Source organism: Heptranchias perlo, chromosome 15 (genome assembly GCF_035084215.1).
Source record: "Heptranchias perlo isolate sHepPer1 chromosome 15, sHepPer1.hap1, whole genome shotgun sequence".
NCBI lineage: Eukaryota > Metazoa > Chordata > Chondrichthyes > Hexanchiformes > Hexanchidae > Heptranchias > Heptranchias perlo.
In genome coordinates, this window is record NC_090339.1 from 64,768,422 (window position 1) to 64,785,021 (window position 16,600).

Consider the following 16,600-nt stretch of genomic DNA (forward strand, 5'->3'; position numbering starts at 1 on the left):
GGGGGATCAGTGTGTGGAGTGACTCCCGGTGTTGGGGGATCAGTGTGTAGAGTGACTCCCGGTGTTGGGGGATCAGTGTGTAGAGTGACTCCCGGTGTTGGGAGATCAGTGTGTAGAGTGACTCCCGGTGTTGGGGGATCAGTGTGTAGAGTGACTCCCGGTGTTGGGGGATCAGTGTGTGGAGTGACTCCCGGTGTTGGGGGATCAGTGTGTAGAGTGACTCCCGGTGTTGGGGGATCAGTGTGTAGAGTGAGTCCCGGTGTTGGGGGATCAGTGTGTGGAGTGAGTCCCGGTGTTGGGGGATCAGTGTGTGGAGTGACTCCCGGTGTTGGGGGATCAGTGTGTAGAGTGACTCCCGGTGTTGGGGGATCAGTGTGTAGAGTGACTCCCGGTGTTGGGAGATCAGTGTGTAGAGTGACTCCCGGTGTTGGGGGATCAGTGTGTGGAGTGAATCCCGGTGTTGGGGGATCAGTGTGTGGAGTGACTCCCGGTGTTGGGGGATCAGTGTGTAGAGTGACTCCCGGTGTTGGGGGATCAGTGTGTGGAGTGACTCCCGGTGTTGGGGGATCAGTGTGTAGAGTGACTCCCGGTGTTGGGGGATCAGTGTGTAGAGTGACTCCCGGTGTTGGGGGATCAGTGTGTGGAGTGAATCCCGGTGTTGGGGGATCAGTGTGTGGAGTGACTCCCGGTGTTGGGGGATCAGTGTGTCGAGTGACTCCCGGTGTTGGGGGATCAGTGTGTAGAGTGACTCCCGGTGTTGGGGGATCAGTGTGTGGAGTGACTCCCGGTGTTGGGGATCAGTGTGTAGAGTGACTCCCGGTGATGGGGGATCAGTGTGTGGAGTGACTCCCGGTGTTGGGGGATCAGTGTGTAGAGTGACTCCCGGTGTTGGGGGATCAGTGTGTCGAGTGACTCCCGGTGTTGGGGATCAGTGTGTAGAGTGACTCCCGGTGATGGGGGATCAGTGTGCAGAGTGACTCCCGGTGTTGGGGATCAGTGTGTCGAGTGACTCCCGGTGATGGGGGATCAATGTGTAGAGTGACTCCCGGTGATGGGGGATCAGTGTGTAGAGTGACTCCCGGTGTTGGGGATCAGTGTGTAGAGTGACTCCCGGTGTTGGGGATCAGTGTGTAGAGTGATTCCCGGTGATGGGGGATCAGTGTGCAGAGTGACTCCCGGTGTTGGGGATCAGTGTGTCGAGTGACTCCCGGTGATGGGGGATCAGTGTGTGGAGTGACTCCCGGTGATGGGGGATCAGTGTGTAGAGTGACTCCCGGTGTTGGAGGATCAGTGTGTAGAGTGACTCCCGGTGATGGGGGATCAATGTGTCGAGTGACTCCCGGTGTTGGGGATCAGTGTGCAGAGTGACTCCCGGTGTTGGGGATCAGTGTGTAGAGTGACTCCCGGTGATGGGGGATCAGTGTGCAGAGTGACTCCCGGTGTTGGGGATCAGTGTGTAGAGTGACTCCCGGTGATGGGGGATCAGTGTGTGGAGTGACTCCCGGTGATGGGGGATCAGTGTGCAGAGTGACTCCCGGTGTTGGGGACCAGTGTGTGGAGTGACTCCCGGTGTTGGGGGATCAGTGTGTAGAGTGACTCCCGGTGATGGGGGATCAGTGTGTGGAGTGACTCCCGGTGTTGGGGATCAGTGTGTGGAGTGACTCCCGGTGTTGGGGGATCAGTGTGTCGAGTGACTCCCGGTGTTGGGGATCAGTGTGTGGAGTGACTCCCGGTGTTGGGGGATCAGTGTGTGGAGTGACTCCCGGTGTTGGGGGATCAGTGTGTAGAGTGACTCCCGGTGTTGGGGATCAGTGTGTGGAGTGACTCCCGGTGTTGGGGGATCAGTGTGTAGAGTGACTCCCGGTGTTGGGGATCAGTGTGTGGAGTGAGTCCCGGTGTTGGGGGATCAGTGTGTGGAGTGACTCCTGGTGTTGGGGGATCAGTGTGTGGAGTGACTCCCGGTGTTGGGGGATATGTGTGTAGAGTGACTCCCGGTGTTGGGGGATCAGTGTGTGGAGTGACTCCCGGTGTTGGGGGATCAGTGTGTAGAGTGACTCCCGGTGTTGGGGGATCAGTGTGTGGAGTGACTCCCGGTGTTGGGGGATCAGTGTGTGGAGTGACTCCCGGTGTTGGGGGATCAGTGTGTGGAGTGACTCCCGGTGTTGGGGGATCAGTGTGTAGAGTGACTCCCGGTGTTGGGGATCAGTGTGTGGAGTGACTCCCGGTGTTGGGGGATCAGTGTGTGGAGTGACTCCCGGTGATGGGGGATCAGTGTGCCGAGTGACTCCCGGTGTTGGGGGATCAGTGTGCGGAGTGACTCCCGGTGTTGGGGGATCAGTGTGCGGAGTGAGTCCCGGTGTTGGGGGATCAGTGTGCGGAGTGAGTCCCGGTGTTGGGGGATCAGTGTGTGGAGTGACTCCCGGTGTTGGGGGATCAGTGTGTGGAGTGACTCCCGGTGTTGGGGGATCAGTGTGTGGAGTGACTCCCGGTGTTGGGGGATCAGTGTGTGGAGTGACTCCCGGTGTTGGGGGATCAGTGTGTGGAGTGACTCCCGGTGTTGGGGGATCAGTGTGTCGAGTGACTCCCGGTGTTGGGGGATCAGTGTGTAGAGTGACTCCCGGTGTTGGGGGATCAGTGTGTGGAGTGACTCCCGGTGTTGGGGGATCAGTGTGTAGAGTGACTCCCGGTGTTGGTGGATCAGTGTGTAGAGTGACTCCCGGTGTTGGGGAATCAGTGTGTGGAGTGACTCCCGGTGTTGGGGGATCAGTGTGTAGAGTGACTCCCGGTGTTGGGGGATCAGTGTGTAGAGTGACTCCCGGTGTTGGGGGATCAGTGTGTAGAGTGACTCCCGGTGTTGGGGGATCAGTGTGTAGAGTGACTCCCGGTGTTGGGGGATCAGTGTGTGGAGTGACTCCCGGTGTTGGGGGATCAGTGTGTAGAGTGACTCCCGGTGTTGGGGGATAAGTGTGTAGAGTGACTCCCGGTGTTGGGGGATCAGTGTGTGGAGTGACTCCCGGTGTTGGGGGATCAGTGTGTAGAGTGACTCCCGGTGTTGGGGGATCAGTGTGTGGAGTGACTCCCGGTGTTGGGGAATCAGTGTGTAGAGTGAGTCCCGGTGTTGGGGGATCAGTGTGTGGAGTGACTCCCGGTGTTGGGGGATCAGTGTGTGGAGTGACTCCCGGTGTTGGGGGATCAGTGTGTAGAGTGACTCCCGGTGTTGGGGGATCAGTGTGTGGAGTGACTCCCGGTGTTGGGGGATCAGTGTGTGGAGTGACTCCCGGTGTTGGGGGATCAGTGTGTGGAGTGACTCCCGGTGTTGGGGGATCAGTGTGTAGAGTGACTCCCGGTGTTGGGGGATCAGTGTGTGGAGTGACTCCCGGTGTTGGGGGATCAGTGTGTGGAGTGACTCCCGGTGTTGGGGGATCAGTGTGTGGAGTGACTCCCGGTGTTGGGGGATCAGTGTGTGGAGTGACTCCCGGTGTTGGGGATCAGTGTGTGGAGTGACTCCCGGTGTTGGGGGATCAGTGTGTGGAGTGACTCCCGGTGTTGGGGGATCAGTGTGTGGAGTGACTCCCGGTGTTGGGGGATCAGTGTGTGGAGTGACTCCCGGTGATGGGGGATCAGTGTGTGGAGTGACTCCCGGTGTTGGGGGATCAGTGTGTGGAGTGACTCCCGGTGTTGGGGGATCAGTGTGTAGAGTGACTCCCGGTGTTGGGGGATCAGTGTGTGGAGTGACTCCCGGTGTTGGGGGATCAGTGTGTGGAGTGACTCCCGGTGTTGGGGGATCAGTGTGTGGAGTGACTCCCGGTGTTGGGGGATCAGTGTGTGGAGTGACTCCCGGTGTTGGGGGATCAGTGTGTGGAGTGACTCCCGGTGATGGGGGATCAGTGTGTGGAGTGACTCCCGGTGTTGGGGGATCAGTGTGTGGAGTGACTCCCGGTGTTGCTGATATTTCCCACTCACTCCTCCCGATTTCCAGCTTTTGTTTCACAAACAACCTCCAGAGCGGCCGAGTGATTCACCCAACGGCGGGGGCCGGGACTCGGCCTGTGGCCTGTGGCCGGGCCGGGCTGGGCTGATCCCGGGGCCGGGCTCGGGGGGAGGTCCCGGGGCCGGTTTATCCCGCGGGCTGTGGTGTCACTTCCTGAGCGCCGCCGCTTCCTGGTGTCCGGGGCCCAGTTTTCCGCCCGGAATGTGAGCGCCGAGCCCGGGGATCGCGGCCTCCGTCTGATTGTCAGCAGAGCCCGGGGATCGCGGGCCCGGCCCGTCAGCAGAGCCCGGGTATCGCGGGCCCGGCCCGTCAGCAGAGCCCGGGGATCGCGGCCCCCCGGCCCCCCGGCCCCGGCCCGCCCGCCTCACCGACCCTCTCCTTGTTGCCGCAGGTTTGTCCGGAGCCGAGGACCGAAAGCGAGAATTGCGGAAACATCCGGGAGTTCCTGCGGGGCTGCTCCGCGCTTCACATCGAGGTGAGTGACCGGCCCGCGGGGCCCGAAACCCCGGCCCCCGAACCGACCCGACCCGCGGGGCCCGAACCGACCCGACCCGCGGGGCCCGAACCGACCCGACCCGCGGGGCCCGAACCGACCCGACCCGCGGGGCCCGAACCGACCCGACCCGCGGGGCCCGACCCCCGGTGCCCGAACCCCCGACCCCCGGTGCCTGAACCCCGGGGCCCGACCCCCGAGGCCCGAACCCCGGCCCCAGGGCCCATTAACCAGTCCCCTGTTGCACTGTTCCCAACTCTGGTTACATCGAATGTACAGAAACAGGCCATTCGGCCCATCGGGTCTGTGCCCCTCCCCTCCCCTCCCCCCTCCCCTCCCCCCCCCCTCCCCCTCCCCTCCCCTCCCCCCTCCCCTCCCCCCCCCCCCCTCCCCCCCCCCCCCCTCCCCCTATCCGTCTATTCCTCTCTCCCCCATGTGTTTATTGAGCTTCCCCTGAAATCCATCTCCACTATTCACCTCAACCGCTCCCTGTGGGAGTGAGTTCCACATTCTCACCGCTCTCCGGGTAAAGAAGTTTCTCCTCAATTCCCGATTGGATTTATTATCGATGATCTTATATTTATGGCCCCTGGTTCTGGTCTCCCCCATGAGTGGAACCATCTTCTTCGACCCTTTTGAACCCCTTCATATCAGGTCACCCCTCAGTCTTCTCTTTTCCAGATGTAAGGAATCTTCCAACACCAGGTTATAGTCCAACAGCTTTATTTGAAATCACAAGCTTTCAGAGCTTATGATTTCAAATAAAGCTGTTTGACTATAACCGGGTGTTGTGCGTCTCCTTACATTCCTTACATTTGTCCACCCCGGTCCATCACCGGCATCTCCACATCACATTCTCTTTTCTAGGCAAAAGAGCCCCAGCCCGTTCAGCCTTTCCTGATCGTTATAACCTCTCAGTTCTGGTATCATCCTTGTAAATTTTTTTTGCACTTTCTGCAGTGCCTCTATATCCTTTTTATGATATGGAGACCAGAACTGTTCACGGTTCTCTAAGTGTGGTCTAACCAAGGTTCTATATCAGGTTAACATAACTTTTCTGCTTTTGAATTCTATCCCTCTAGAAATGAACCCCAGTGCTTGGTTTGCTTTTTTATGGCCCTTTTTAACCTGCGTTGCTGCTTTTAGTGATTTGTGTGTCTGTACCCCTAGAACCCTTCGCTCTTGTACCCCGTTTAAATTCTTATTACCCAAGCAGTACGTGACCTGCTTATTCCTCCGACCAAAAGGCACCACCTCACATGTGGGTCACATTGTTCCCATCCCTTGTCACATTGTTCCCTTAATACCTGCGGGTCTGTAACCAACAACAGGGACATGCAGCTTTTAATTTCACTAAATTTACCACTTTAAGCTTTCTTGAGTTGGTTTAACTTTCGAGTTTATTTTAATGCAGTGAAAAGGGGTTCATGCTAGCTTATTATCTGGACTCTTTGGTATATTCTGTAAATCTGGATCAATATGTTTACACTAATCATTTTGAACAGTATGAGTGGATTTCCTGTAGTGTTGGTTGGTTACGGTAAGTCGAAGGTTATGCTGTTTTAAAATGGCAGTGTTGTTATGTAATTATGAGGGGAGTGTTTACCTCTTGATGTGCCTTTCCTAAGTGTAATGGGACTTCCCCTGGGACAAAGCTGCCTTTAAGAAAGTCTGATTGCTATAAATTAACACAATTTTCTCACTCGTTTAATCGTGATTTGGTCAGGAATTTTGCAGACTGGAATGTACTTGTCAGTTTCAGGCTGCAGCTCAGAAGCATCGAGCATTTTAAGATTGTTTTGCAGCCATAACGAGGTGTAAATTCTGTCATTCTTATTATAAATGTGTGTTATTAATGAGATATTGCAACGACAACAGTAGTTGATTTCAAGAGTTAGAATTGCCACTATTTTAAATTGCAATCTGACTCAACATCAAAGGAAGTGGCCATTTTAAGAGATCAGTTTCAGTGTAAAGCACTTCAGCTCTTATCATGTCTCCAACAATCTGTTTCTCAATCAACTTTTGTTTGTAAATAATCTTGCAGGGAAAAGATGAGTATTTACTGAACGTTAATATATTGTGCTAATTTCACTGGAGTTATGTGATGTGTATGTGTTGAACAATGAGATTCAGTGTTGCTTTTATTATGCACCATCTGGGAGCTTCTTGAGAACTTGCTGAAAGGACAGCAAATGTAGCTGGATTATAAAGAAATAATGGGGGTGATTTTAAACCCCAAGAACGGGTGGGTGGGAGTTGAAAATAGTTGTTTTTTTGGGTCGCAACTGCAAAATTTTCGGACTTTGCATTCCCAGCGGGAAACCTGTACTTTTCTGTGCCAACGTTAAACCCGGAAATAAAGCCGGGCTGCGGTCGCAACCCCAAAAAAACAACTATTTTCAACTCCCACCAGTTCTTGGGGTTTAAAATCACCCCCAATGACTTCCAGCTCTAAACAGAATATAAAAACAAGATGTCAAACTCCACTGTTTGTTTAGGGCTTGTAACAGAGTGAAAGAAAGGAAGACTTGCATTTATATAGTTCCTTTCACATCCTCAGGATCTCCCAAAGCACTTCACAGCCAATGAAGTACTTTTTGAAGTGTAGTCACTGTTGTAATGTAGGAAACACGGCTCCAATTTGCTCAGAGCAAAGTCCCACAAACAGCATGTTTTTGATGGTGTTGTTTGAAGGATAAATATTGACCAGGTCAGGGGAAGAACTCCTCTGCTCTTCTTCCAATACTGCTGTACCTGAGAGGACAGACGGGGCCTCGGTTTAACGTTTCATCTGAAAGACAGCACCTTCAACAGTGCAGCCCTCCCTCAGTACTGACCCTCCGGCAGCGCAGCGCCCCGTTGGAGCGGCCCCCGCCCGGCACTGGTTTACAAACTTCTTTCTGTATGGGGACCTCCTGCAACTAATGACTATACATAATCAGAAGGTAGTTTTGGATGAGGGAGGGCCATTCAGCCCATCTTAATTCATCCATCCAGAAAGATCCTAATGTCCCCGTATTGTAGCACCCAATTGTTTCTTAAATGTTTCTAGGGGTTTTGCCCCCAGTTCTATATCCATTAGTTTATTCCACATATTGCTCACTCTTTACGTGAAGAATTTCCTGAAAAATCCTAAAATGACTTTATTAGTTTGAACCTGTGTTCCCTTGTTGTACTCCCACAATTTAATTTAAGGTAATGTTCCATATTTATCTTTTCATTCCCTTACCAATCTTGTGTCCCTCTCCAAGATCACTTCTCCGACGCCTCCTTTCAAGGCTTAAAAGCCAGTCTGCAGTTTTTCCTCATAACTCAGACTCCTGACCATGGGGACCAGCCTCATGACTCTGCTCTGCTCTGCTCTGTTACCTGAGTTTGAATGTCTCTCTTGCTTATTGGCGACCAGAACTGGACGGGGTACTCGAGGTGTGGCTTGATCAGGGCCCGGTACATTTTATTCACTACATTCTCTGACTTACGTTCCATTATTTTGACGATGTAATTCAACGCAAGGTGGGAGGAGACTCGTGTCGAGCCTTGAATTGCTGCAACCTACGGACCAAGAGCTGGAAAGTGGGATTGGGCTGGGTGGCTCTTTTTCGGCTGGCACGGACACGATGGGCCGAATGGCTTCCTTCTGTGCCGTAAATTTCTATGATTCCATAAACACCGGCATGGACCTGTTGGGGCCCAATGGCCTATTTCTGTGCTGTAAAATTCCATGTAATTCTATGTCCTATTGGCTTAGTTAATTGCTTTTGATTGGTTGACGTACTGAGGAATCGAGTCGACTAAGACTCCCAGATCTCTCTCTGCTTCATTTGTCGCTATTTCAACACCACTCATGGAGAACGTATGTTTTCCATTTTACCTTATTTGTAACACTATCCCATGTCTCTGTCTCTGTCTCTGTGTCATGTACGGTAGCATAGTGGTTATGTTACTGGACTAATAATCCGGAGTAATGAGTTCAAATCCCCCTCACGGCAGCTGGGGAACTTCAATTCAATTAATTAAATAAAATCTGGAATTAAAATGCTAAAAGCAGTAATGGTGGGCATGAAACTACCGAATTGTCGTAAAAACCCATCTGGTTCACTAATGTCCTTTAGGGAAGGAAACCTGCCGTCCTTACCCGGTCTGGCCTATATGTGACTCCAGTCCCACAGCAATGTGGTTGATTCTGAAATGGCCCAGCAAGCTGCTCAGTTGTAAAATCTCGCTTTTAAAAAAAAGCAACAGCACTGTGGGAGAACCTTCACCACATGGACTGCAGCGGTTCAAGAAGGCAGCTCACCACCACCTTCTCAAGGGCAATTAGGGATGGGCAGTAAATGCCGGCCTCACCAGCGCGCCCACATCCCATGAACGAATAAAAAAAAAAGTGCCATTATTCTGCCCACTTTCACACTCCCCCCAAGGGCCCCTGCAGATCTTGGACCTGCTTTTGTGGACTTCCTGACCATACTGACACACTTTCCAGAGATCCCCATTCTAATTTACCTCGGATTCATTCGAAATTACAACTCAGAAACAGGCTGCTCGGCCCAACTTGTGTTGGTGATTATCCTCTGTACGAGCAGTCATCCTAATATTACTGCCTGCCCTGTTCCCATATCTCTTCATCCCCCTTTCCTTCAACCACCTGCCTAACCCATCCGTAAATATTGACACCGTCTCTGCTTCAATCACTGACTTTGGTCGCGTTTTCCACAGCCTCAGAAACCTCTGTGTTTAAAAAACTTTCTCCTGCACTCCGTCCTAAATCTCCTATCTATATCCCCTTGTTCTAGACCCCTCAGCCACTGCTATCAGTCTGTTTCTATCAACTCTGTCCCATCTCTTCATAATTGCAGCCACCTTTTAAAATCACCCCTTGATTTCCAATAATCTTAATGAGAAAAGCCCCAGTTTTTCAAGCCTTTCTATGTATTTCCTCATACCAGGCATCATCCTGGTGAATCTGTGCTGTATCCTCTGTTGTCTCAATATCCTTCCTATAGTGTGGAGCCCCAAACTGCACACAGTGCCCCAGCTGTGGTCTTTCTGAGGTTTCATACAGATTCACTATTACACCTCGACTTTTATATTCGATACCTCTTGCTGTCAAACCCATTGTTCTATTAGCTTTATTTTTTATGTTCTTATCCACTTGAGGTGCCGCCGTTAATACTTGTGAACATGTTTCACATGGTGCAGCTTTTCCCCATTCAAAATGTAATGTTTACTTTAATTTTCTTTATCCAAAATAAACCAACTGACATTAAATTCCATCTACCACATTTTTTTGCCTATTCCACCATCTTATCAATTTCCCCGAGCAGCTTTTTAATGTTTTTTGAAATTTTTCTCATACTCCCTTGTTGCTTTCCTTATCCCCTCTCTTAGCCTCTTTCCTTATTTTCTTTACGTTTTTGTAATTTTTATCGTACCAAAAAGCCCATATGCCCTCTTCTTTGATTTTAGGTTGTTTCCAACCTCTTTATCCATGACATCCTGAACTTGAAGTTGACTCCTTTTTTAAATATAAATATCACTATATTTATATATATTTTGCAACTTTGCAATCTCTTTTAAAAATATCCCATTGTTGACCTACAGTGCTGTATTCCAATTTCTCTCCCCATCACACATCAGCTACTTCACTCCTTATCTTTCTAAAATCTTCCCTAATCCAGTCTGGTGCCCTTGTTTTTGTATTAATCTTTTCCCTTTCTGTTTGGACCTTAAACCATATCATATTGTGGTCACTAATCCCAAGGTGCTCATCTACCTGATCTATTTCATCACTTATCACTAGAAAGCCTCTCCATCACCAAGACCACCTACTTCCCCCTCCGTAACATCGCCCGTCTCCTCCCCTGCCTCAGCTCATCTGCTGCTGAAACCCTCATCCGTGCCTTTGTTACCCCCAGACTCGACTATTCCAATGCTCTCCTGGCCGACCTCTCACCCTCCATAAACTTCAGCTTATCCAAAACTCTGATGCCCGTATCCTAACTCACACCAAGTCCCATAGTCCCGTTCACCCATCACCCCTGTGCTCGCTGACCTACATTGGCTCTCGGTCCAGGAACGCCTCGATTTTAAAATTTTCATCCTTAGTTTCAAATCCATCCCTGGCCTCGCCCCTCCCTACTTCTGTAACCTCCTCCAATCCTATAACCCTCCCAGATCTCTGCGCTCCTCCAATTCTGGCCTCTTGCGCATCCCCGATTTCCTTCACTCCACCATTGGCGGCCGTGCCTTCAGCTGCCTGGGCCCTAAGCTCTGGAATTCCCTCCCTAAACCTCTCCTCCTCTCTGCCTCTCCTCCTGAAAACCTACCTCTTTGACCAAGCTTTTGGTCACCTGTCCTAATATCTCCTTATGTGGCTCGGTGTCAAATTTTGTTTGATAATCGCTCCTGTGAAGCACCTTGGGACATTTTACTACGTTAAAGGCGCTATATAAATGCAAGTTGTTGTTGTTGTAAATCTAACAACACCGCTCCCCTTGCAGGCGTAGGAACATACTGCCTGAGGAAGGAGTCCTGCATTAGAAATTCTGTTCCTTTTCTCCATTTACTGTCCCAATCAATGATTGAGTAATTACAGTCTCTTGGAACAGTGATTTTGTTATTCCTATTAATCTCCCTGATTTGTCTACAGATTTCCCCTTTTCCCTCTGCACTCAGGGGTCTATGGTGCCACCTCACTAATACAACAATCCCTTTTTTGTTGCTGATCTCCACCGATATTGACTGTGTCTGAACCTCTCTCTCATGGACATACAGCAGGTGTTCCCTCCCTCTCCGATATCGCCACGACCTCTCCCCTCCCTCTCCGATATCGCCACGACCTCTCCCCTCCCTCTCCGATATCGCCACGACCTCTCCCCTCCCTCTCCGATATCGCCACGACCTCTCCCCTCCCTCTCCGATATCGCCACGACCTCTCCCCTCCCTCTCCGATATCGCCACGACCTCTCCCCTCCCTCTCCGATATCGCCACCCCCTCCCCTCCCTCACCGATATCGCCACCCCCCTCCTCCCTCTCCGATATCGCCACCCCCTCCCCTCCCTCACCGATATCGCCACCCCCCTCCTCCCTCTCCGATATCACCACCCCCTCCCCTCCCTCTCCGATATCACCACCCCCTCCCCTCCCTCTCCGATATCGCCACCCCCCTCCCCTCCCTCTCCGATATCGCCACCCCCTCCCCTCCCTCACCGATATCGCCACCCCCTCCTCCCTCTCCGATATCGCCACCCCCCTCCCCTCCCTCACCGATATCGCCACCCCCTCCTCCCTCTCCGATATCACCACCCCCTCCCCTCCCTCTCCGATATCGCCACCCCCTCCCCTCCCTCTCCGATATCGCCACCCCCCTCCTCCCTCTCCGATATCGCCACCCCCCTCCCCTCCCTCTCCGATATCGCCACCCCCTCCCCTCCCTCACCGATATCGCCACCCCCCTCCTCCCTCTCCGATATCGCCACCCCCCTCCCCTCCCTCACCGATATCGCCACCCCCCTCCTCCCTCTCCGATATCGCCACCCCCCTCCTCCCTCTCCGATATCACCACCCCCTCCCCTCCCTCTCCGATATCGCCACCCCCTCCCCTCCCTCTCCGATATCGCCACCCCCTCCCCTCCCTCTCCGATATCGCCACCCCCTCCTCCCTCTCCGATATCGCCACCCCCTCCCCTCCCTCTCCGATATCGCCACCCCCTCCTCCCTCTCCGATATCGCCTCCCTCTCCGATATCGCCACCCCCCTCCTCCCTCTCCGATATCGCCACCCCCTCCTCCTCCCTCTCCGATATCGCCACCCCCTCCTCCCTCTCCGATATCGCCACCCCCTCCTCCCTCTCCGATATCGCCACCCCCTCCTCCTCCCTCTCCGATATCGCCACCCCCCTCCTCCCTCTCCGATATCGCCACCCCCCCCTCCTCCCTCTCCGATATCGCCACCCCCTCCTCCCTCTCCGATATCGCCACCCCCTCCCCTCCCTCACCGATATCGCCACCCCCTCCCCTCCCTCTCCGATATCGCCACCCCCTCCCCTCCCTCACCGATATCGCCACCCCCCTCCTCCTCCCTCTCCGATATCGCCACCCCCCCCTCCTCCCTCTCCGATATCGCCACCCCCTCCTCCCTCTCCGATATCGCCACCCCCTCCCCTCCCTCACCGATATCGCCACCCCCTCCCCTCCCTCTCCGATATCGCCACCCCCTCCTCCTCCCTCTCCGATATCGCCACCCCCTCCTCCCTCACCGATATCGCCACCCCCTCCCCTCCCTCTCCGATATCGCCACCCCCTCCTCTCCCTCTCCGATATCGCCACCCCCCCCTCCCTCACCGATATCGCCACCCCCTCCCCTCCCTCTCCGATATCGCCACCCCCCCTCCTCCTCCTTTCTTATCTACAGCGCAGATGCATTTAAGGGGGAGCTGGTTAAATACACAAGGGGAGAAAGGAATAGAAGGATGTGCTGATAGGGTGAGACGAAGAGGGGAGGGAGGAGGCTCGTGTGGAGCACAGACCAGTTGGGCCGAATGGCCTGATTCTGTGCTGTAACTTCTGTGTAATATTCTGTCCCTCCTAAATAAAAAATCTAATAACCCGATATGTTTATTTTCCCTCCTGCCCAGTTTGCAGCCAGGTTGCTGCTATTAAATCTGTATCTCCCTGTGACATCATTGTGTCTAATTTCCCCTCTTTATTCCCACTGAGCTTTGCACTACACGCATTTTATCTTCTGTTTGCATTTAATGCTACTCCTTTCCTCTTGATTTTTTTTGTCCAAAATAACACGTCGTCCCTTTTATCTCAGCCTTGTCCCTGATAATAAATGGTCAATTTGACTTTCCTCCTCTACTTTTTTTCCTTCTGCCTGCTATCCCTTTTGTTAAATGCTTTTCATTTGTGTATTAACCTCATCCATTTCCATTCTCTCTCTGTGCTCTGTCTGATTGGTTTTATTTTCCATGCCTCCTTCCTCCAGTGTTTAAACTATTCTTCACTGCCCTATTTATCAGTTCATTGGCTCCCTTCCTGTTCAGACTTACATAGAATTACATAGAAATTACAGCACAGAAACAGGCCATTCGGCCCAACAGGTCTGTGCCGGTGTTTATGCTCCACACGAGCCTCCTCCCTCCCTCCTTCATCTCACCCTATCAGCATATCCCTCTATTCCTTTCTCCCTCATGTGTTTATCCGGCTTCCCCTTAAATGCATCTATTCTATTCGCCTCAACCACTCCTTGTGGCAGCGAGTTCCACATTCTCACCACTCTCTGGGTAAGGAGGTTGTCCATCCTTGCGGAACAGCTCCCATCATCTCCAGGATTGGTGGCGATGCCCCTTGAAATGGAAGCCCTCTCCCTGACTCCTCATTACTCACGCGGTGAGCTCCCTAATCTTCCTGTCTTTCCCTATTCTAGCACGTGGCAGGGGGAGTAATCTGGAGATTGCCGCTCGTTAAAGCAGGCTTCCTAATCTCCTTTTGCAGGACTTCATTCCTTACTTTTCCTGTACCATTGGCTTCCTCTTGGACCGCGATGGCCAACTGCTCACCCCCCTTTCCATAATCTATACCAGTCTTTCTAAAATCTACCTTACCCTAGCACCTGGGAGGCAACCAAGCATGCAGGGCTGTTGGTCTGGGCTGCCAAAGGTAGTGTCCACCCTTCTAACTATTGAATCTCCTATAACTACTGCATTCTGAACTGATTTGCTAATCTCCCCACCTTGAGCCATCCCATGTGTTTTTGGTGCCTTTTTAATCCATTTCATGGTCCTGCCCAGAGTCCTCATCCTTCCTACAGGAAGCCAATGCTTCATACTTGTTGGAGAGGGTCACTTGCTCCAGCTTGGCCCCCGTCACTCTCCCTGAACCTGTTGGAGAGGGTCACTTGCTCCAGCTTGGCCCCCGTCACTCTCCCTGAACCTGTTGGAGAGGGTCACTTGCTCCAGCTTGGCCCCCGTCACTCTCCCTGAACTTGTTGGAGAGGGTCACTTGCTCCAGCTTGGCCCCCGTCACTCTCCCTGAACTTGTTGGAGAGGGTCACTTGCTCTGGGCATTATTGCTCTACCCTGGTCTCTCCTCACTTTCCCTGAGCTGTGGATAGTCACCACTCCTTCCTCCACCACTGCCAGCTCCCTATCTCTCAGTGGGGTGACTCTTGCTCCAGGAACCTCTCTTCCACCCCCTCCCGCCCACCGATGTGTCAGATTGTTTCCAACTCCGCCTCAGGTTCTGAGATCTTGGTCTCAGGTGGAGACACATCCGCAGAACTCATTCTCAGTGCCACTGGTCCAATTTGTGTGAAACAGTGATAATATTGTGGGAAAAAAACTTGTTTGTTGCGTATAAACCACAAAGACAGGAAAATACAGGAACTGAATGATTGAGAGACAACACTTGTGGTGTGTGATAGGCCTGGACCCAGACAGATAGAGAAATCTGAGCACCTCAAAGACCCAAATTTAAAAACTTGTCTCCACACAAGATTTTTCTCTGCAGCATGGAGTTGGTCAGTAAACCAAGGGGCAGAGAGTAGTGGTGAGCGGTTGTTTTTCAGAGTGGAGGGAAGTTTACAGTGGTGTTCCCCAGGGGTCAGTATTAGGACCACTGCTCTTTTTGATATATATTAATGACCTGGACTTGGGGATAGAGGGTATAATTTCAAAGTGTGCAGATGACACAAAACTCAAATGTAGTAAACAATGTGGAGGATAATAACAGACTTCAGGGGGACATAGACAGACTGGCGAAATGGGCAGACACACGGCAGATGAAATTTAACGCAGAGAAGTGTGAAGTGATACATTTTGGTAGGAGGAATGAAGAGAGGCAATATAAACTAAATGGTACAATTTTAAAGGGGGTGCAGGAACAGGGCGTGTATGTACACAAATCTTTGAAAGTGACAGGACAAGTTGATAAGACTGTTTTTAAAAAAAACATATGGGGGGCTAAATTGGATAACCCCCAAAAACGGGCGCTGGGATCATGGACTGCGATTAACCCACGCCCATTTGTTGCGATGCAAGCAGCTCGGAATATTCGTACTGCCTGATGATTTCAATGATTGGTGCGTGCAGCCAGCGCTACCTGCGCTGTTGATTGGCTGCACGCATCAGCAGGGGGTCCCGATATAGCGAGTGGTTCGGGCTTTTTAAAGGCAGCCTGCACCTCTTAAAGGGGAGGTGCACTATGGCTGCAGGAAATGGTGGGAGTTGTTTGAAAAGTGATTCCTGGGCTGCGATACTTTGAAGAACGGCTGCGCCTGCGAGAGAACGTGCACCAAGGTGGTGCTCGGACGGTGCACTGGAGGCATTGGTGCATGAGGTGGACAGAAGGAGGGGCACCCTGTATCCACAGCGGGGCAAGAGGCTCTCCAGACATGTTCAAGAGGCAGTGGGAGGAAGTAGCGGACGAGGTCAATGCCAGGAGCAGAGTGCCAAGAACATGGATGCAGTGCAGGAAGAAGTTCAATGACTTAACACGAGTGGTCAAGGTGAGTGAGGTCAAGTTTCAGATGGCATCTCCTACCAACTGCACCACGCACTACACCCTCCTTCACCCACATACCAACAAACTCTCAATCAGTACTCAACCCTTCAAATCAGATGCTCCATCTCACCCTCACACATTACCACTGTTGCAAGCCTCACACCCACAACTCACAGGTCACATATACTGGCAGCTATTCAACCATGACAACCACATCACCCAAACATTTTGCAGAACACTCACTGACACACTTCCCTCGTTCTTGCAGGAGAAGGTGGCGCAAAACAGGAGGGAGCAAGAGAGACCTGGCGGAGGACAGGCACGCCTACACGTCCTCGCCCCCATGGAGGAGACAATGCTGGCCATCATTGGACAGGCTATCGCTGAGGTTGTGACCACTGGCGGTGCTGGAGGGATCGATGATGAGGGTGTCTGCATACCAAATCCTCCTCCTCGTTTCCCACTTCTCCCTCATTCCATAATCTTTTCTGACTCCCGTGCTACAGATGGTGTAAACACGCATGTCTTACTTTCTCCTCTCCCCTCACCGCAACTCAACCCTTGACCCTTTGTCATTTCAGATACCCAAGATCTGGAACCGGCCCAGT

The 16,600-nt window shown here is 52.3% G+C and overlaps 1 protein-coding gene across 4 annotated transcripts in view; it reads left to right on the top strand.

The window, feature by feature from the left end:
* Positions 1-16,600, top strand: part of arhgef6 (Rac/Cdc42 guanine nucleotide exchange factor (GEF) 6) — a 163,451-nt gene that overhangs the window by 20,544 nt on the left and 126,307 nt on the right. For all 4 annotated transcript variants that reach the window (XM_067997332.1, XM_067997333.1, XM_067997335.1 and 1 more), the window contains exon 2: positions 4,383-4,466. In XM_067997332.1, coding sequence (XP_067853433.1) covers positions 4,383-4,466 — 84 coding nt within the window. The remainder of the gene's footprint in view (positions 1-4,382; positions 4,467-16,600) is intronic.